Genomic DNA, 20,320 nt, shown 5'->3' with positions numbered 1-20,320 from the left:
TAAAAAAATGGCAGGGGGGACTTCTCAATGCATAAAATAAGATCATTATTTGTCCTTATTTCAGTAAATATGAGAGGTAGTTTGAAAATAAGTCCCCGCCTATTTTATAGTGTGGCTGAAGGTCAAAATATTACAGTTATGAATAAGTCTCAGGATTTTAAAATGCTAGCCAAATATATACATGCCTTTCTAAAACATATCATCAAATGGCTTGGTTAGGTCAGCTAGTGCCGAAAGGAAAGCACTCTAGAACAGATACAAGGATGTTTTTTGGGGGAGGGAGGAGCTGATACAAAACTAAGATGACATCATTGAAAAAGAAGAATGATCATCATTGAAACTGTGTCAAGTGCTGGGTGCCAGGTGCAGAAGTGAAATCTTTTCCCATTGTGTGTAATGTCCCTCTTCTCTAGAAGCCCAGACCCACAACCTCACAGTGTGTGCTACCCGTGCAGTTCCTGAGGGTCCAGAAGCCTCTCCAGGGCATCACCTGGTTTGATCTTCCCACCAGCTTGGAGGGGAGCTGGTGTTAGTGTTTCCACATCAGAGATAGGTCTCAGTGATGCAGCAGAGTCACCCAGCCTTTTCCACTTCGGGTCCAAGCCCAAGAACAGTTTTCACATGCAGGCCTGACCTTAGCAACTGTAGTTGGTTCTTTGTGTGTTGTTCCGAATGTGAATACGAAGGATTTGGGCAGAATATGAGATGATTTTAGGGGCCCTCAGGTGTGATGAGAGTTATTCCCTTTCCAACTCCTAGGTCTTTGGTATTGTGATCAGAGGACATCTTGGAGAAATCAGTTCTCTCCTTCCTTCATCTGGGTACTGGGGATTGAACTCAGGTTATCAGTCTTGGCAGCAAGCCTTAACCTGTTAAACCATCTTGCTGACACTGTTTGTTTTGAGACAAGGTTTCATGTGGCCCATGCTGGCTTTGAACTTACTATGTAGCTAAAGGTGATCTTGAACTCCTGATCCTCCTGCCTCAGCCTCCCAAGTGCTTGGGTTATAGCAGGCACAAACTACCACACCTAATTTGTTTTTAACAGGATACAGATCTGGCTAGAATTGAACAATGGTTTGATCTTCATTTTATCATTTTTCATAGTTCCTATTTATAGCAAGTGCCTATAGGCTTTCATTTAGTTAGCATGACAGTCTCTTTTTAAAACAAATTGAATTAGAAGCTGAGCTGAGGAGACTATGAGGGAGACTGATGTATGGAGGTCTGGTACAGCTCAGGCAAGCTTCATAGCATGAGAGCCACAGAGAAGCAGGATGTTGGGTCACATTCCTGGGTCACAGAGAACCCCAGGTCCCCCGGACGAAGCCTAAAGTCTTCATTGGTGTATACCAGTGGGGAGACTCTGGACTCCTAACACAGGGACCTAGACCAACTGCAATGCCTTCTGGGAATAGCACTTCCCCCTTGGCCATAAGCTTCCAGGGCAACACAGTTCTTCTCTGAGACCATGAATGACAGGCCAGAAGGCAAAGTAGAGAAAATGGGTGAGGAGGGCTGAAGGCATGCTGGGTTGGGGCAGAGTGATAAAAGGAGATAGCAGTAAAGAAATCCATGGCTCTGACACTGGGAAAGCCACTGTCTATCCCTGCTTCCTTGCCTGTCATGAATGCATCTAGAGTCCCATCAGGGGCTCTGGCTCTAATGATTACTGTCTAGAAATGTCTGTCGACCAGACTGTAGAGAGATCACTAAATAAGGATTCCTAGTTTTCCAGGTTTTTTTGGTGTGTGTGTGTATGTGTGTGTGTGTGTGTGTGTGTGTGTGTGTGTGTGTGTGCTTTGTTTTATTTTTTTGAGACCAGATTTTCCAGGTTTTTTTGGTGTGTGTGTGTATGTGTGTGTGTGTGTGTGTGTGTGCTTTGTTTTATTTTTTTGAGACCAGATCTCACTATGTTGGCCTGATATTTGCTATGTAGACCAGACTGGCCTCAAACTCACGGAGATTCCCCTACCTCTGCCTCTTGAGAGCTGGGATTAAAGACGTGTGCCACCATACCCAGCTAAGGTTTTATTTTTCCTTCCTTCTTCCCTCCCTCTGTCCCCCCCTCCCTCCTACACATTCCTCCTTACATTGGTTCTCCAATGTTCTTGGGAACCTTCAACCCAGAAAACAAAATAATACTCAGAGACTCAGGTGATTTTTTTTAAGAAGCCTAAAACTCAATTTTCTAAAAATTTAGTTGAGTTGGGCAATGTGCCTCATACCTGTATTCCCAGCATTTGGGAGACTGAGACCAGAAGCTCACCATAAATTCAATGCTAACCTGGGCTACATAGTGAGAATCTGTTTTTAAAAAATAGCTTAAAAGTTTATGCCAATGTTGGATGCTACTTACAGACATCTATGTGTTTTGATGGAATGTCTCTATGAACATCCTCTTTTGAAGCTCACTCAGATGAGCCTTGATTACACAGATGTTCCTTAGCCTCCTGGCACATTGTTGTGACCTCCAGGGATCCACACTGAGGTACAATAAGCACCAATAAGCTGCTAAGGAGCAGGACGCAGCTCAGTACCCAGGGGCCACTGGCTTTGTGGGGACCAGGCTGCTTGCTCTTTAACAGCAATGCAGGTCCTAAGTAAAATCTCTACGGAGAAGTGCAGTCCTAAATTCAAAGCCACAGTTTCTGTTTATTCAGATGGCTGATACTTGATGCTTCTAGGATTGTGGCAAAAGCATTTAGAAAAAGCATCTCTGCTTGTAAAGGATCCTGGGAAATGGGGCTCAAAGCCAGGTGAATGAGGGACCAAGAGCTCCAAGTTCACCCCAGGAAACCTGGGTTCTCCCCCCCAGCTGCATCCAGCTAGGCCTGAGACCCAGACAAGGAGTAGTCTCTGAGCTTACACTCCCTTGTGTTAAAATCAAGGGGGTGGGGTGAGATGCTGCCCGAAGGTCCTCCTGGCTCTGCTCAGCCTTCTCCTCCACGACACTTTGATTTTCAGTTGTCTTCTTTACTGGTCCACCTCTCCTTATCACTTCTGAAAGTGCAGTGTGTACCCACTCTACTTTCGTGAAAACAACTCCTGCCATCCCTCAGAGAGTCTCTTCTGCATTTTTATGAAGCAGGCTAGTAGCCTCCCTTCAGAGGATGAATGCCCTAAATGCCCTGGAGGCTCACATAGCTGGACTCGTTACAGCCCTGGAAGGCAGCCTTGTGATGGATGAGACAGAATGTGGTCCAGAATGTTACTGCTTCAGCCCAGAGTCCAAGACAAGACTCATTTTCATGGTTTCCCTTTCCCCTGAGTGTGTTTAACCGAGTGCTTCCCTTCCACGGTCTACATCGAGTACCCTTGGTTTCTTAGTTAACAAAATGAGAGTTTATTAAATTTTCAGTTCTAATAAATAGCAGTCAACTCTACAAGGGGCTTAAAGTCCTCGTAAAAATGACAGAGTCATGACCATTCAGAGAGAACATGTTAAGCTATGGTCTTTAGTTACAAAAGGGAGTCTCTCCCCTCCCCATCCACACCCACCCCACAACATCCTGTTGCAGTTTAAAGGCTAGAAGTTGAATTTAGTTTTCTTATTACACGAGAGTCCAAAGATGTCTTAGCCAAACATTCTGGTCTTACAAATAAATGGAAAACAGAAAAAAAATTCTAAGAATCATGTATAAAGAGCAGGTTATGTTTGCCCAATCTGTGGAACCAACATGCCTGGAAGGAAGCCCAGCCAAAAGAAGGCCTAGGCACATTCTGCAATGTTCTTTCCCTTTTCTTGAAGGGCTGGGTAAAGAGCTGAATTCATCCATTCACAGTTCCAGGGTAGAAATAGCATCTTCAGGCCTTTCCTTCCCAAGTGATAGATATGTCAGGGGGTGATCAAAGCTGGAGTGAAGCCTATCTCCTCCAGTAAGTTAAAACTTTGGAGGAAGATGAGGGCTGACAATTTAGTGCCTTATGCTGCTTTTGTGATTCATTCTGAAAAGATGGAATTTGGACTTCAAGAATAAAATAAAAGACAGGCAAAGAGCCTCCAGTCCCCCAACCTTGGGAGGTAACTATTGCCTTGGGCCAAGGTCAGATTTCAAAAGCCAGATATGAGGCGCTAACGGGCACTGATGGGAGCACAGAGTGGCAGTGCTGAGCTCCAGAGTGACAGTGCTCATCCTCTATGGGCCCCAGGTCTCCAAGCACAGCAGCAGCTCCTGGCTCCTCCTACCTGTCCCCACTGGTTTCTGCCAACCTGTTGTTCATTATTGCAAAGGCTCCCACACCCCCTGAGAATTCATCATCCCTTGAGAGTGCAGTGGGCTGGTGGGGCCCACCATTGGCCATCTCAGACAGCTGCTTCTGCAGGATGGCCAGTGAGACCTTGTTGGTATCCTTCATGGAGATCATCTCCCCTGAGAGACGTCGCCCATCCGTGTCACTCTCCATCACCCCATCGGTCTCTATGGAGATGTTGCACCTGTTCCGGATGTTGCCAGGCATCACTACATTCCTCCTGGACCGCAAGAGTCTTCTTTGGCATTGTGGGAAGCATCCACCATCCAGTTTCCTCAGGATCCAGTTCACAGTCTGTTTGATCAAGATGGAGATGACGTTGAACAAGGAGTAGATACAGCAGACACCCATGAGGATGAAGACAAAGTTGGCAAAGCGGTAGATCCCTTGGTTATCATACTGAGCATTCTGGCTGCTGACCAGGTCCCCAAAGCCAATGGTGCTGAAAGCCACGAAGCAGAAGTAGAGTGAGTCAAAGTAGCTCCAGCCTTCCATGGCAGTGTACAGAGCAGAGGCCCCGCAGGAGATGAGTGCTGAGGCCAAGCACAGGATCAGCATGACGTAGTACACCGAGGGCTTCCAGCCAGCTAGGTTGTCAGTCTCGCCTTTCCCTGGAGCCTTCAGGCCGTCCTGGGCCACTGCCCCACGTCTCCGCAGCTGCTGCTGGTGACAGGATCTCATGACATAGGCGATGACGGTGATCAGCCGCTCCAGGAAGAGGTTGAAGAATAGGATGGTGCTCGCACAGCCGATGAGGCCGTAAAAGATCAGAAAGATTTTCCCTCCTATTGTGGCTGGTGTCGTCATCCCGAACCCTGAAAGAGACAAAAATCAGAGGAGGGAAGAGTGAGAGAGATCTCAGCTGGGAATAGGGTCAGGGTCTAGGCTTGATGACTGGTAAAGACTAGAAGAGAACAGTGCTCTAAAATCCTTCAGTTCTAGTCTTTCAAGGACAGAGCAGAGATTTCCACCTCTTTGGAACACAGTGATGTTCAGCACATAGAATGGGTCTGCTGCAAGCCCGTAGGGTGTTACTGTGCAAGGCCTTTCTTCCTCTGGGTAGATCCTGCCAGCAATAAAAATGGCGTGGTGATGAGGCTGTGGTTAGGTTTTAGCCTCCTTTCCTCCCATGACTGGATATCATTTTACAACATACAACATGAAGAGCCATATCCAACATACCTTGATCAAAGACACAATGGCTCATACAAATAAAAGCCTTATGCAGACTTAAAAGAATCCATCTATTCCACAGACACAGAACTGGAGACAAAGCCTGAGAAAGGTCAGCTTCAATCCCTGCCCTCCTGGAGCTGTAGTTCAGGAAGATGGTTAATATATTGCATGTTAAGTACTGAGTCAGGCCTGGAGGTGGTGGAGCTCTGTGAAAACTGGTAAGAGGATTGCCCATCTCAGATTTGGGGGTCTGGGAAGATTACACAGGGGGGTCCTGGAATCCAAGGAGGAGCTGTGCAGGCAGAGGGTGCATTTGAATGGTGATGGTGGTGGGAGGCATTCCAGGCAGAGACCAGAAATGAGAAATCCTCCCAAGATCCTCTCATCATTTAAAGACTCTTCAAACACACCTATCATGCTTTTGGAGGGTCAACGTACTGGATGGTAGGGTATGATGAAATTGAAAATGTCTCTCTTGCCTGTGCCCATTCACAGTTCCCACTTCTTGACTTCTCTACCCGAGTACACAGACAAACTGCTAACAACACGAGTCACAGGATGATGAACATCATGAGGAAAACTAGAAACAGAGCCAAGCCGTGGTCCACATGGTGTTTCTCACTGAGGGACAGTGAGGGTCGGTCCACTCTCACTGGCAAGATGAAGATGCCTTCCAATGGATGCAGCTAAACAGGAGCAGGTTGGCTTCATAAGGGGGTGGGTGTTGGAGTCCCGTGAGTACTGGTGCCCATAAAGAGTGAACGTTGAGCAGGTCTCCTTGGGTCCAGCTTCCTGTTCAGGTCAAACAGCCTCCTTTCCATCTTTTTCTTAATATTCTTTCCTTCTTTCCCTCTTCTCTTCTTCCTCCTCCTCCTCCTTTTGCATGTGTATGTGTGTTCCCATATATACATGCACTTGCACATGTACATGTGTAGGAGCCCAAAGTTGCCATTGGATACCTTTCTCAATTGCTCACCTCTTTACCCACTGAGCCATCTCCCCAGCACAGCTTCCTAATTTACAAGTTTGGCTTCATCACTGGGTCCCATCCCTGGGATCCAAAGCCTCAGCCATCACCTTTTCCTGGTGATCTGCCTCTCCCTCTCCCCCACCATCCACAGTACTTCTTGTTTCTACAGCTCAGTCAGTGGTTGCCTGTCCCAGGTTCCCTGGGGAATTGGTCAGAGCAAATCTTGAGATGTGAAGGCTCTACTGGGGTCATGACTTCATGGTATTCCGAGGTAAAGCTGAGGGGCTACTTTTCCTAAGCACCAGATATGTGCTTTCATGACCATTTAATTCTCCAACTAAATTTCTGACTCTTAGCACCCAAGAGCTGAATTTGGTTGGGCAGCCAATGGCTTGGAACCAAGACAATGGAGGAAGAAGCTGAGTTCAGCTTTTTTTAAAATTAATATTTTTACTGAATTTTTATGCATTTCATATAATAGATCTGAATAAAATTTATACCCCATCCACATCCCCCATAGGCCCCCCCACTGAAATTCATGCATTCTGTCATATATGTTAAGCCCTATCTGGTCAAGCATTTGTGCTCTGCTGTCCTTTGGTGCAAGTTCATTCACTGGAGTCTAGTCAGTCTATCTAGAGTCTCTCCCTTAAGAAGATATACTCTCCCTCACCAAGTAGTAATCAGTTGCTGGGTTTTTGCCCGAGTCAGTCAGCATGGGTCTTGTGCGTGCTGTCACCATTGTTGCAAGTTCATATGAACAAGTTCCCAGTGCCCAGAAAGTTTCTGTTTCCTTATGTTCATGTACCAACCCTGGCTCTTACAATCTTTCTTTCTCCTCTTTCACAGTGGTTCCTGAGCCATGGGTGGGTCAGGTTTAAAATAGGAGTGTTATCCAGGGACATGCACTCTGCAGTCTCTTATTCTCTAAACTTAGCCAGTTGTGGCCGTCTGTGTGCACCACACTATTGCATGAGGAAGCTTTGCTGGTGAGAGTCGAGGGATGTATTAGTGTTCTCTCTACCCCTGTTCTGCTATGTTTCATGAGCCTTACATGTAGAGGCTCCACTGTAGATGTGTCACTTAGGACTGGGCCTCTCAGACATATATTCTCTGTGTGTGACCAGTTGTGGAACTCTGTAATAGCCTCCATCTGTTGCAAAAAGAAGTTTCTTTGGTGAGTGGTGTATGGTACACTTGTCTGAAAATATAAGGATCAATATTTAGCATACATTAAGAAATTTCATTTTCTAGAGATATGACAGAGATAAGGGTCTATGACTTATTTCTAGGACCTATGACTTCTACAGCCATGTATATTTGGCAATATTTACAATGCCACCCATGAGTTCCCTCCCACTGAGAAGGTTTTAAGTCCAATTAGATAGCTGTTGATTACCCCCTAGATAGAAATGCCACTACTGCCCCAATAGAGATAGTTTGCTGTGCCCATCATTACGGTTATTAGGCTTTAGAGCTGGGTTGGACCACTGATTGATTTTCTCTCTTAGCAGCTTGCATAGTATCCTCCAGAACTATGAGAGCTAGTCTTCAGGGAGGAGGCTTCTAGGTTGGTTCCAGCTCTCCTGCTCCAAGGCCTGTGTCTGAAGTATGTCCTGTCTTCAGTAGTAGGGTCTTACCTACAAGTTCTAGGAGGTAATCAAGGGTTGTGGAAATAGCTTGTATTATTTTGGGAATCTCCTGGACTATCCTGACCAACAACCTGAGGGGAGGTTTCTCCTGTCTGTCACTGTGCTCCTTGTTATATAGCCTTCCGTTATACACATGCACACATGTTCAGATATTGTATGTGTATTTTTCAGCGAGTTTTTGAGTTAATACATTTCCCCAAGAGAACAAAAGACTCCAAATGCTGGCGAGGATGTGGAGAAAGAGGAACGCTCATTCACTGCTGGTGGGAATGCAGACTTGTACAACTATTGTGGAAAGCAGTGTGGAGAACTCTTAAAAAACTAAAAATGAGGGACAGGAGAGATGGCTCTGTGGTTAAGAGCACTGGCTGCTCTTGCAGAAGACCTGGGTTTGAATCCTAGTACCTACCTGGCAACTAACAATGATTCATAACTCCAATTCCAGGGGATCTGACACCCACTTCTGTCCATGGGCATTGCACAATATGGGTACACTTACATACATGCAGGCTATACATTCATACACATAAGATAAAAATAAAGAAAGAATATGTTATAAAAAACTAAAAATGAATTTATTATATGATCCTGTAATATCAGTCCTTGGCATATACTCAAATAACTCATCCTATTATAGAGATACCTGCATATCCATGTGTGTTGCTGATCTTTTTACAGTAGCTAAGAAATGGAAACAACCTAAATGTCCCTCTATTGATGAATGGATAATGAAAATGTGGTACGTTTACACAATGGAGTTCTACTCAGCAGTAAGAAAAGATGAAATTTGCAGGTAAATGGACGGAACTAGAAACTGTTATACTAAGTGAAGTAACACAGACTCAGAAAAGCAAGTGACGTATGTTCTCCCTCATTTGTGGATCATAGCACCAATCCCTTATATGTGAGTATATATCCTGATGTAACAGCAAAAGCCAGGAAAATGGAAAGGAAGCATGGAGGTAAGCAGAAGGAAAGAGCCAGAGAGGGGGATAGGAATAGTAGGGAACAGATGTTACCAGGAGGGAAATGGGGAAAATGGGAGTATTCATCTGGGAGGGGAGATAGGAAGGACATACAAGGAACCATGGGGGTAAAGGGGAAGAAGGGACTCAAGAAAGGGCCAGGAATTATCAAGGGGAAAATGGGGGCACTTAAACTAGGGATGGAGGAGGGTGGTTAGACATGAAGGGAGGGAGGGAGTTCAGTTTTTTTAACAGAACGGGATAGAGAGGAATGGATGGGATCTTTGGTGAGGAGGGAAGAGAGCAATGGCATGGAGAGACTGAGGACTAGTCAGGGTCCTTAATGTTGGAGAGAAAAGTTATACTACCATCTCTCCTTTGGAAACTCTTGTTTTCAAAATCAAAGTCCCCTTAGCAACCCCAATAGTGGGAGTTCTTACTTGTCTTCATTCTGTAAAGAATTGTGTTGTTGCCTCTCTTGTTAGGATCTTTATGTCATATCCCCACAGTAAGTTGCAGCCAGGTGGTTGAAGTCATGAAGAACTGAACCTAATGATGCAAGTGCATTGAGTTTAATGACTAACTGCAAGCAATGTCTTTTCTACTCAATCCAAAGGAACACCGTGGAGTCACCACAGTGCTGAGAAATTAGGTTCTGATTATTGAAGGAACTTGGAGCCACCCCCATGGGATCAGTGGATTTCCTGGAACAGAAGCACTTGCAAATGTTCCTTGTGGGAAGATAGAAAACAGAAGGCTGAGCACTGGGGGCCTGCTCCTGAAAGTGGCACTGGACCTCAGCTTCTCCTCGCCCCATTCTCCTTCCCCCGGGACCTCCTCTCTCTCTCCTTCCCTCTGGGACCTCAGCTCCCCCCTTCTCTTTCCTTACTCTTTCTTCTCCCTCCCTCTCCTCTCTTTGCTGCTTAACTACCATGAGGTGGGCAGTTTCCTCCTCCATGTACTGTGGTCATGGTCCAAAACTCCCAGCCAAATTTAACTTTTGCTTTTCCTTTCTTTCAATTTTTATTTATTAGTGTATGTATATCTAGGCATGCATGTGCCACGGCATGTGTGTGGTCACAGGACGACTTTGGGGAGACAGTTCTCTCCTTCCACTATGGAATCTGGGGGTCCAACTCAAGTGATCAGGCTCATGTGGCAAGTTGCCTTTACCTGTTGGGCCATCTTGCCTGCCCTCAGTGTTTCCTTTTAAAAAGCTCTTTATTTTAGGCATTTTGTCACAGCCACAGAAATCTGAATTGTGTTCCTCAGCAACTTTAATGTCACACAATATGGAAATGACTAAATGGCATAGCCTTTTAAATTGGTTCAAACAACATGTTTAAAGCCATCAGACATACCATCCCTGGACTGCCATCTCTAACTTCATGTTCTATAAGATAATATGGCCCCTTCATGTTTAAGCCCACTCTATTTAACTTGTGCTATGAATGGCTGACACAAGCATTTTAATAGCTATGTCAATCTAGCTTGCAAAGCTGATTTCTTCATCTGACAAATATTTAATGAGGATGCCCCATATGCCAGGCTCCTGACTTGTAAAGATGTGCCTTAGTGGGCTTTTTCCTTAACATTTTCTTCCATCATGAAGAAATCTTTGAATATAAAACACAAATGTCTGTAGGTAAAGTGCTGGATTAGGGTGTCCTAAAGAAAATGCTTAAAGACAGAGATTTAATATCCAAGGTTAAGTATTCACAGCCAAGACCTGCTTCCTCTGGGACGTTATCACTTCCTGTTGAGGAGAGAACTTGAGTGTTGCTGTTACAGGTAAACCAGACAGGAAATTACTAGGCTTTGAGCATTGTGTGGGGTGGGAGAGCAAGGAGTGGGGGGATAGTTGTTTCTGTCCTCCCAAGGCTTTGAGCCTGATCTTGGGAGTACCAGAATTAACACTTCGGGATTCGGGTTTGTTTTGCTTAGCAGGGGACCTACTGGCTTCAGGGCAAAGGACTTGTTTGGCGACAGAGTCTTAGACCCTGGGACTTGTGTCTTTCCAACAAGCCAATTTATTTTAAAATTCAGATGGTTTTTATACATCCCAAGGAACTAGCAGTCATGTAGGATATGGCAGTCACATACAAAGATTTAGGGTACAAAGAAACAGGACATATAGTCTGTTAATTGGCACCAGAAGGATGCTTAATTTTTTACTCAAGGTTATCAATGACCATCCGGTAACTTATTGGCCATAATGTTTTCTTTCTTAGAGCTAAAAGCATGGTGAACTTCCAGCTTTTAGCTCAGGAGTGAACCTTTAACCTGGTCTAATCTCTTAGCCAGGGATAGCTGAGTTATTTGTTCAGGACAAGGAGATGAGCTAAGGGTTATTGACCAAGACGCTTTCCCACAGAGCAGGGAGCCTGCACTTATGACCGGGCTGCTTTCTCTTGCCAGTCTGCAGTGTTCTGCAAGACAGGGATTATCAGAGCTACTGTTTTCAGCGTCCCTCCCTTTAGCAGAGAATGTAGCCTGGACTTAAAAGTTTTAGGCTCGCCTCACCCCAGGGCCTGGCATCCTGGTTTCCTACAAACACACAGGATGAAACATGTCCAAAGTAGTTGGTAAACTCAAGCCAACCCCTTTTTCTGAGTTGTCTGCAAGTGACCAAAACTGTTGTCAAGCTTCAGGGAGGATGGAATCTGCGTACACCTTTATTTACAGCAGAAACATTAACGATGGGTGATGGTTCATCTGGATTGCCGTTAGTGGACCCGAATGAACTAAGAGACACATGTCTGGGTGGTTCTCCAAGGGCATTTCCAGGAAGGATTCACTGAGAACCTCCCCATTTGTCTGAGTGGGCAGCACCTTCCTGTAAGGGCCCAGATGTAGAGTCCGAGGGAGAAGGCCATCTCTTGCTTGCCTCCTTGCTTCTGCTGGCAAGTGCCCTTGTCTGTGGTGACCCAGCCATTCCTTGCTGACAGTAGACTCCAGCTTCATAGGGTTCCACTATGGAGACAGATGACTCTTTAGGAATCCTCCAGGCCTGTAGTACCAAACTGGGACTACTGAGGCATCTAGCCTCACAGACCAAGCAGCTGAGGTGTTATCAACCTCTCCAATGTGCTGCTGGCCATTGATGGACTACCTAGCCACAGCTTGTGAACCAGTTCTAACAAATCCATTTGGTAAGATGCATTCATTCCATCAACTCTGCCCCTCTAGAGAACCATGACTAATGAGAGAGAGAGTCAGAGACAGAGAGAGAGAGAGAGAGAGAGCGCAAAAGGAACTGAAGATCACACAGGGCAGAGCTCCTGAACTATTATTGCATGCCTGAAAATTCCCAAGGAGCTTGTTAAGGACTGTGCTAGCCAAGTCTCACCCTGACACATTCTGATTCCAGAGCTTGGGTGGGGAACGGGGCAGAACACTTGTATTTTAAACTGCTCAGAGTGATTCTGTGACAAGGGCCACAGACTTAATTCAGAAAAACATCCACTAGCTAGAGTCAGAACTCTGAGGGGAGACAGGATTAGGGCAGGCAATGAGTCAGGACGAGTCTAAATTAGGGACCCCCATCACTCCCAGCAAAACTCAGTGAAGAACTCCTCTGGAGATCAAAGCAACCCTAATTTCAAAGTAAGATGGAAGAAGAGTTTCAAATGCTATGTTACAGCAAAACAAACAATCTTCAGAAATTTTGGATTAACTACAAGCCTCCTGGCAGACACAATGGTACCTGCTCCTTTCTTCTTTGGGTTAAAATGATTTCCAAAGAATTTGAGTATATTTTTCTTCCTCTATTTTTTATAAGAAAAGAAATGAATACAAAGACGTGGTACTTCCCAGCTGTTTTCTGTTACTATAACAGAATACCTGAGGTTCTATTCTTTATAAGGGCAAAAAATTATTTAGCTCATACTTCTGGAGGCAGAATGTTTTATCAGCGTGGAGCCAACCGTAGTGAGGGCTCCCCTGCCTGCATCAGGTTATGGCAGATGGCATCATGGCGGGAGCAAGTATGAGAGGGAGGGGTCACATGGCAGGACAGGAAACGGAAATGAGGACCTTCATGAGAATGACCCAGTGTACCAATTCCTTCTGGAGGCAGCTTCTCCAGTGGCTCCACCTCTTAAAGGTTCTTTACAAATTCTCAGCACTTTTATACCAGGGACCAAGTTTTAACACAGAAACCACTGGGTGATGCAGTCAAGCCATCCAAACTCCTGTGCCTGTCAATGTGAACCTTCTGCAGGTGATAGCCCCAGTTTTGTTTGGTAAACTAGGAGTTTAGCTCCTGGGAGAAGAGCAGAAGAACGAAGAGGGTATTATGACCAAGGACCGAGGGGACCCTGTTCTAAGTTGGTTTTCCAAGGGGACATCCACCAAACGGGCATTGGCTTCGTGTGCCTCGGTGGTCAACAAACAGTTCTGGGTCCTACGGATCAAGGTTGTATTTCTCCCATGGTACCCGAACCACTGGCATCAAAAGCCAGCTTTTTTAAAGGCGGAGCCCTCACATTTTCCTATTGTATCACACATTTTCATTCAAGACAGGGCTACCCATTGATTTAATTGATCAGAGGGGAGTTGGTAATTAAGTAACTGCAAGTTGATAATTGCAATGGTCTCTACATCATCTAGTGGGAGACAGCAGAAAAGACATTGATTTTAAGCATTTCCTCTTTCGTTCGGTGGCCTATTGGTTCATGAGTGTTGAAGCTTAGTTGCTGAGAGCGAGGATGTTTGACACTGAAAGAAGAATAGGGTTATGAAGAGGATGACGATCTGTAATGACAGATCACAGAGGTAGAGCCCTTAGTGGGAACCAGAAACCGAGCTCCACTTGCCAACCCCACAGGGTAGAAGCTATTCTTCCCCCATTACACTTGGGAATGCTGATGGAGTTTCAGTAATCTGCTCAGAGCCGCGGAGTTAGCTGGGTTTTAGTCCTGACTATCTATAGCCCATATGCATCATAGTCACATCTTATTCTAGCTGTCCCTTTGATAAAGTGAGGGTAAAGGGAACTAGGTGAGCCCTAAGACCCTTCACACACCACCATTCTGTTATGTGGGTGTTGAGACCTTGATCTGGTATGTTCTGTTTATTGGCTCATTCTGGGATTCTGGGAAGATATGCCTTGGTATCGGCAGGCTCCTTTGCCAGGTCAGCCAAGTAGATCTGTTGTCTCTCTGAAGAATATTTCCTGTAGGAAATGAACTTCTCAAGATTCCAAATGAGCCAGAGGAAAGCAATGTCTTCACTGCATCCATGTACTATTTGCTGGCAGTTACTGCTGTGGAGACAGATGTTACTCTTCTCATTAGGAATATTTTTTTTGAATTTGGTATTCCTGTAGCCTCAGCTGGCCTGGACCTCACTATGTAGGCCAGGCTGGCCCTGATCTTACAGAGATGCTTGCTGGGATCAAAGGCATGTGCCACCACACCTGGTTGGAATTTGATATTCTTAAGACTACATCGCTTTCATTTCAATAACAGCAAATCATCATTGACAGGGGATTATGAGCTCTTTTAATACAGTAAACCATTTCCCAGGTAACTTCTGGACTAGAGGATGCATCTGGATTCTTCAGCAGTTAAGTAGTTTACAAGGAAAATTTAAATTGCTGCTATTCTAACCAGAAAAGCTGACAACTGGGATGTGACAAATTAAGACTCTAAATCAGTTGTGTTACTGTGAATTACAGTCATTTTTGTTCTCATAAGTTAGAAAAACTAGCCTCCTGGGAATCAGAACACATCAGCTTCCGAAGAGAAATTTAAAATTTTCACTTCCCAAAGAAAGACATTGAATAACAGGGGCATCTTGCTGTGTATTTTTCTGCTTTCGCAAACCCTTTTCCTCCTCACAAACATTTGTTAGAGCAGTGGTTGGAATCAGCCCTAGAAGGGATAAGTGCCGTCATTATTTCTGACTTCTCCCTCGTTTAAGGGGGAGCAGGGGGACCATGTGATTCAGTAATCTTAACACCACATCCCAATTCCAATGCTTCTTAACTTTTACATCTTAAAAGTACTCCTTAAAAGCAAGCATATATAATTATGTTCTCTGCTAAACTAAATTGCCCTCCCCCAGACTCAGAAGAAATGGTTCAATTAAGCAGCATTACCACAGCACAGGGCACACGGTTGAGGAAAGCTGCCTCTTCTACTCCAGAGAGAAATCTGGCCAAGACATCTTAAGGAGTTATCCATAAAGAATACAGCTTTGTTTGGATGGGAATCTGGGTAAAGCCCTCAGAGTGTGGCCTGCCGTTTTGAATCTCCTCAGCAGAACATAGAAGGATCCCCTAGACTGGTCCTTGGTACTCACAAAAACTGAGCTCTACTGCTGGGTCTAGGGTAGATCCTAACCCCACTCTGTTCAGCATCCCATTCCTCTCCCTCAGCATCCTCTTTAACACCTTTGGGGGACTCCAGTGCCTCTAGAAACCTTGCTTAAAAGCCAAAGACCTACAGAATACTGATGACTCTCTGGGCTTCACAGTTTGACCTCGGCACATCATGTTGTACCAAGAACAAAGTATGGCCCAGGGATGCTGAATGACATCATCAGGATCTGATTTCTGGACATGAGACAAGTGTGTATCTAGGATGTCATGTGGAACCTCAAGTTGCAGTTCCTGTGTGATTTCTCTTGCTAGCCAGGGCCTCCAGATGTGAGTTGCATCCAGGCTCAGCTGCCAACAGCAGCTCCCACCCCAGCAGGCATCTCTGACAACCCAGCTGGCAGCCAGTACAGCTGGTGTGGCTGTGGGCTTTGCTGCTTGGCATACCCGGGGTCATGCCATCACTGGAGGCTTCAGTGGATGTGGTCATGCAGGGCCCATCAAGCTTACTAGGGACTCCAGGGGAGCCAGCTCGCGTAGCTACAGCATGGTGGCCCTTGATTTCTTATGAGATAAAAGTTCTTAGAGTGTATACAGAGTGTGCCCAGGATGATATTAAGTACTGTGGGTTTTCAGTGACGTTTGAGATAGTGCAGACTTGCAGATGATTCATCTAATCAAGAAGTTCAAGTTGAAGAAATGGGAAATCAACTCTGATGACCAACTTACTTTAGTGCAAAAGGGAAGGTATAAATTATAAAACTGTATTTAAACCTTTCTTGTTAATAGCTTGGCTACTTCAGAATGCCACAGAAGAGGGTATCCTAACAGTACAGAAAGTAGTGGAGATAGCACAAGTAAGGATGTTCAGCCTTCTAACATTGCATATAATGTTGTTATCTACAAATGTGTTGGGCTCCATTCACGGGTATCCTGGGACACATGTGACCCCAGGGCCAAGGCTGGACCCATTGAACACCAGTGGTGGCCTCCTTAAGAAAGTCAGCTCCGGGATGTTGTAATTTGCAAATTAATTAGAATAAAGTGATTTAGAAAAGTTTTCAAACAAACATATAATTTACAGCAGCACCACACACTCTTTCACAGTCTTCCTGATTCCCTACAAACCCATGAAACTTTCTATGTCACCGTTCTACTGCGAAGTGTATTGCATTTTCTAGAATTTTCTGGAAATGTGTGGTAAACTCATATTTGCTATGAAAATAGTTCTTAGGAACGGAAGTTCTTGTCAGCAGTTTTTCTTCCTTTCCCACTGTTCTTTTCTCGTTTCCGTCGCTCCCTCCCCCCACCTTGTTTCTTCCTTCTACATCTTTAAAGAGTTTTTGGCAATACACAAGACATCTCATTCTTTTTAGAGGCACCGTCTGGACTGGTATCTAAATGAATCACTGCTCTGTAATAAACAGTCTTCAATAGGGTTCTTTCGGGGCTTCCTCTTCACAATATCTAATTTTGCTGTTATTAGTTCCAGAAAGCAGTTATTGTTTTCCTTTGCCCAAAGCCAGGACAGAAACTTTTTTCATTATAATTTTAAAGATTAACATTTATTTATGTTGTGTGTATATGGGTGCATGGGCACTACAGTGCACGTATGGAGGTTAGAGGACAGCTTTCTGGAGTCGTTTCTCTTTCCACTATGTGGGTCCCAGGGATCAAAGTCTGGTTGTCAGTCTTGGCGGCAAGTGCCTTTACCTGCTGAGCCATTTCACTGGCCCAAGAGAAACCATTTTAAAAAGTACTGTGATGTTTGTGGCACAACTGGGATCAGTACACATAACTTAGCTGCCAGAGACATGTTTAAAAATATTAACAGGGAGTGGAGAGATGGCTCAGCGGTTAAGAGCACTGGTTGTTCTTGAAGAAGACCCAGGTTGGAATCCCAGCACCCACATGGCAGCTAATAACTGGCTATAACTCCAGTTCCAGGGGATCCAAAGGCCTCTACTGTCCTCCTCAGGCATTGCACAACACAGGTGCACTTACATACATGCAGGCAATGCACACATACACATAAAATAAAAATAATAAATAAAAATATGATAACAGCATGTTCGTTATTCACAATGAGAAAAAAGAAGAAAGGAGGGAGGAGGGGAAGAGAGAGAGAAAGGAAGAAAAAGAAGTGATTCATCAGGATTTCCACAGGGAATAAACAATGGCCTTATCCACTTCCGTGAACTTGGGGCTATTGACATAAATGCCAGGGACTTGAGTGAGCTTGGAAGCAGAAATGTGAACTTGGATGGAACAGAGCAAGGCCCATAGGACAGAGCAGGACTTGGATCCACCTTCCACCTGCTGTGCTTCCTGCCCACCCTTCAGGCTGAACTCAGTGGGGTCAGATTTTGGTGGCTAAAAAGGCGCACCATCATTGTCAGCCTCTGGGGAAGAGAAAGTGTACATTGTCACCCACCAGGGATGGTGAGGTAAAATGCCAGCATCCCTTGGGGGAGAAGAGGAGGAGGGTGCAGCCACAGATGCAGACAAAGGACGCTGAAGATGGTGACTAAAAATACCCTTCCCTCTGGGTGTGGAGGCTTCCTGGAGTTGACACTAAGGCACGTTCTTCTGATGACATCATTTCTAATTTTACTGGCAAAATAGGTGCTACCATGAAAGTTGACCTAATTTGCCCCTTTCCCCATTAAAACCATTCTCTACCCCACTTTTCTTTCCACTTGCATCTAGACTGTGCCTTCAACTTGACACCCAGATTGTATTCTCCATTTCCATTCATTCAACCAGCATTTACCGAGCGTCTGTTATATGCCAAACCTTGTGTGAACAGTTCCCAGTACAGAAGATTTTGATGCTCACTGTACTGCACTGTGTTCCTTCTGGGGTTTGCCTTTCCTTTCTCTCTCAGTTTTTGCATGTTCTATATCCCCCCACCCATTACTTATTAGTCTTTGTATTTCTTACTTTGTGAGCTAAATGTTTTAAATTTTTATTATTTTTATTTTACGTGTAGGAGTGTTTTGCCTGCATGTATATAAATGCACTATCTGTGTACAATGCCCACAGAAGCCAGAAGAGGGTGTTGGATCCCTTGGAACTGGAGCTATGGAAAGTTGTTAACCGCCATGTGGGTGCTGGGAATTGAACCCAGCAAGTGCTTCTTAACCGCTGAGCCATCTCTCCAGCCCCTGAGCTGTATATTTTTATCTTTGGCCCATCTCCTATTAAAGTATTTTTTTGTTTTTATTGATTTATAAAAATTCTTCATATGTTCTTAAGAAGTAAGTCTTTTTACTGTAATATTTTATTAATTATTTGAAAATTTCATACATGCATACAATGTATGTTGATCATATTAACCACCCACTTCTCCCTCATCTCCTTTCAGATCCATCCCCTGCCCCCAACCCCTCTCAACTTTAACTTTGCCTTTCATATATAGTATATATTTTTCCAATATGTGTGTGTCTTTTATCCTCACACAAGTGTTTTGTTGCTAGAGAGAAATTTAGTTTTCACATAAATGAATCAATTTCTTCCACTGGAGTTTTTAACTCTGGAGATCATGGAAAGTCCTTCTTTACCCTGGAAATATACTCACGGTTTTTGTATTTGTTTTTTTTTTTTGTTTGTTTGTTTGTTTTTTTGAGACAGTGTCTCCCTGTAGCCCCAGCTGGCCTGGAACTCACTATGTAGACCAGGCTAGCCTCACTCTCACAGAGATCTGCCTGCCTCTGCCTCCTGAGTGCTGGGATTAAAGGTGTGTGTCATTATGCCTTGCCTGTTTCTCATGTTTTAAAAATGTATTATTTGATTTCAAATTACAGGGATCTAGCATTTTCAAAATAGATTATTTTGCACAGTATCATTTTAATTAAAATTCCTGTAAAGAGAGTTGCAGATCAATACCCTGCTGTATGAAGTAATATGGAAAGGGTCTATTTATCTTTTACCCAGTGTGGCGGCTTGAATGAGACTTGTTCACCATACACAGGTTCCAAGTATTAGTTGGTGGTGCTGTTTGGCGAAGGTCATGGAAACTTCAGGAGGTGTGGCTATGCTGGGGGAAGTATGTCACTGGGGGTGGACTTTGAGAGTTCATAGCCTTGCCCTACTTGGAGTTTGCACTCTCTGCTTTCTGTGTGTGCTTGACGATGTGAGTGCTCAGCTATCTGCTCCAGTTGTCTCCTGCCATGCCTCCCCACCATGATGGACTCTGATTCCTCTGGAATCATAAGCTCAATAACCTTTTCCTTCTCTAAGTTGCCTAGGTCATGGTGTTTTATTACAGTAACATAAACCAAACTAATACACCCAGTTTCCGTCTGTGATAACATTTGCAAAACCGTCGTGTAATCCCACAACCTGGATATCGACGTTATTCTCCTCAGAGCGTTGTTCATGTGCTCGCTCCTTCATGGACTTGTACATGAATACACACTTAGTTCTATACAATTTTGTCACATATGTAAGTCCCTCAGCATGATTTTTAGGATACTATGTTCATTCTTTCACTCTTTTGAAATTTCAGCTTTGGGGCTAGAGAGATGGCTCAGCAGTTAAGAGCACTGACTGCTCTTGCAGAGGACCCGGGTTCAATTCCCAGCACCCACATGGCAGCTACAAACTGTCCTTAACTCCAGTTCCAGGGGAATCCGAAGCCCTCTTCTGACCTCCGCGGCATTGCACGACAAGGGTGCACTTGCATACATGCAGGCAATATGCTCATACACACAAAATAAAAATAATAAAGTATTTTAAGAAAGTTCAGCTTTTATCGAAGGCAAAGGTTTTGTACTTATTGGTTTCTAGATTTTATATTTTGTTCCACTGTTTAGGCCAGGATTAATGCCCCAAACAAACAGTTCTCCTTTTTCAGTGCCTGTGGGGACATTCCCCTCTTTGTTCCCCCTCCTCTCTTCCTCTTCCTATGTTTTTTTTTTTTTTTTAACAAAACTGCCTTTGCTTATTTCGTGTTCAGTCTTTATGATGAGCTATAAAA

At 44.5% G+C, this 20,320-nt stretch overlaps 1 protein-coding gene across 1 annotated transcript in view; it reads right to left on the bottom strand.

The window, feature by feature from the left end:
• Nucleotides 1-3,366: 3,366 nt before the first annotated feature.
• Nucleotides 3,367-20,320, bottom strand: part of Kcnk13 (potassium two pore domain channel subfamily K member 13) — a 100,894-nt gene continuing 83,940 nt past the window's right edge. Inside the window, exon 2 of the mRNA XM_008843805.3 lies at nt 3,367-5,069. Within this exon, the coding sequence (XP_008842027.1) occupies nt 4,186-5,069 (884 nt within the window). The 3' untranslated portion in view covers nt 3,367-4,185. The remainder of the gene's footprint in view (nt 5,070-20,320) is intronic.

Source organism: Nannospalax galili, unplaced genomic scaffold, assembly GCF_000622305.1.
Source record: "Nannospalax galili isolate Female #2095 unplaced genomic scaffold, S.galili_v1.0 scaffold500, whole genome shotgun sequence".
In the NCBI taxonomy this organism is placed as follows: domain Eukaryota; kingdom Metazoa; phylum Chordata; class Mammalia; order Rodentia; family Spalacidae; genus Nannospalax; species Nannospalax galili.
This window is presented reverse-complemented; position numbering and strand designations above follow the sequence as displayed.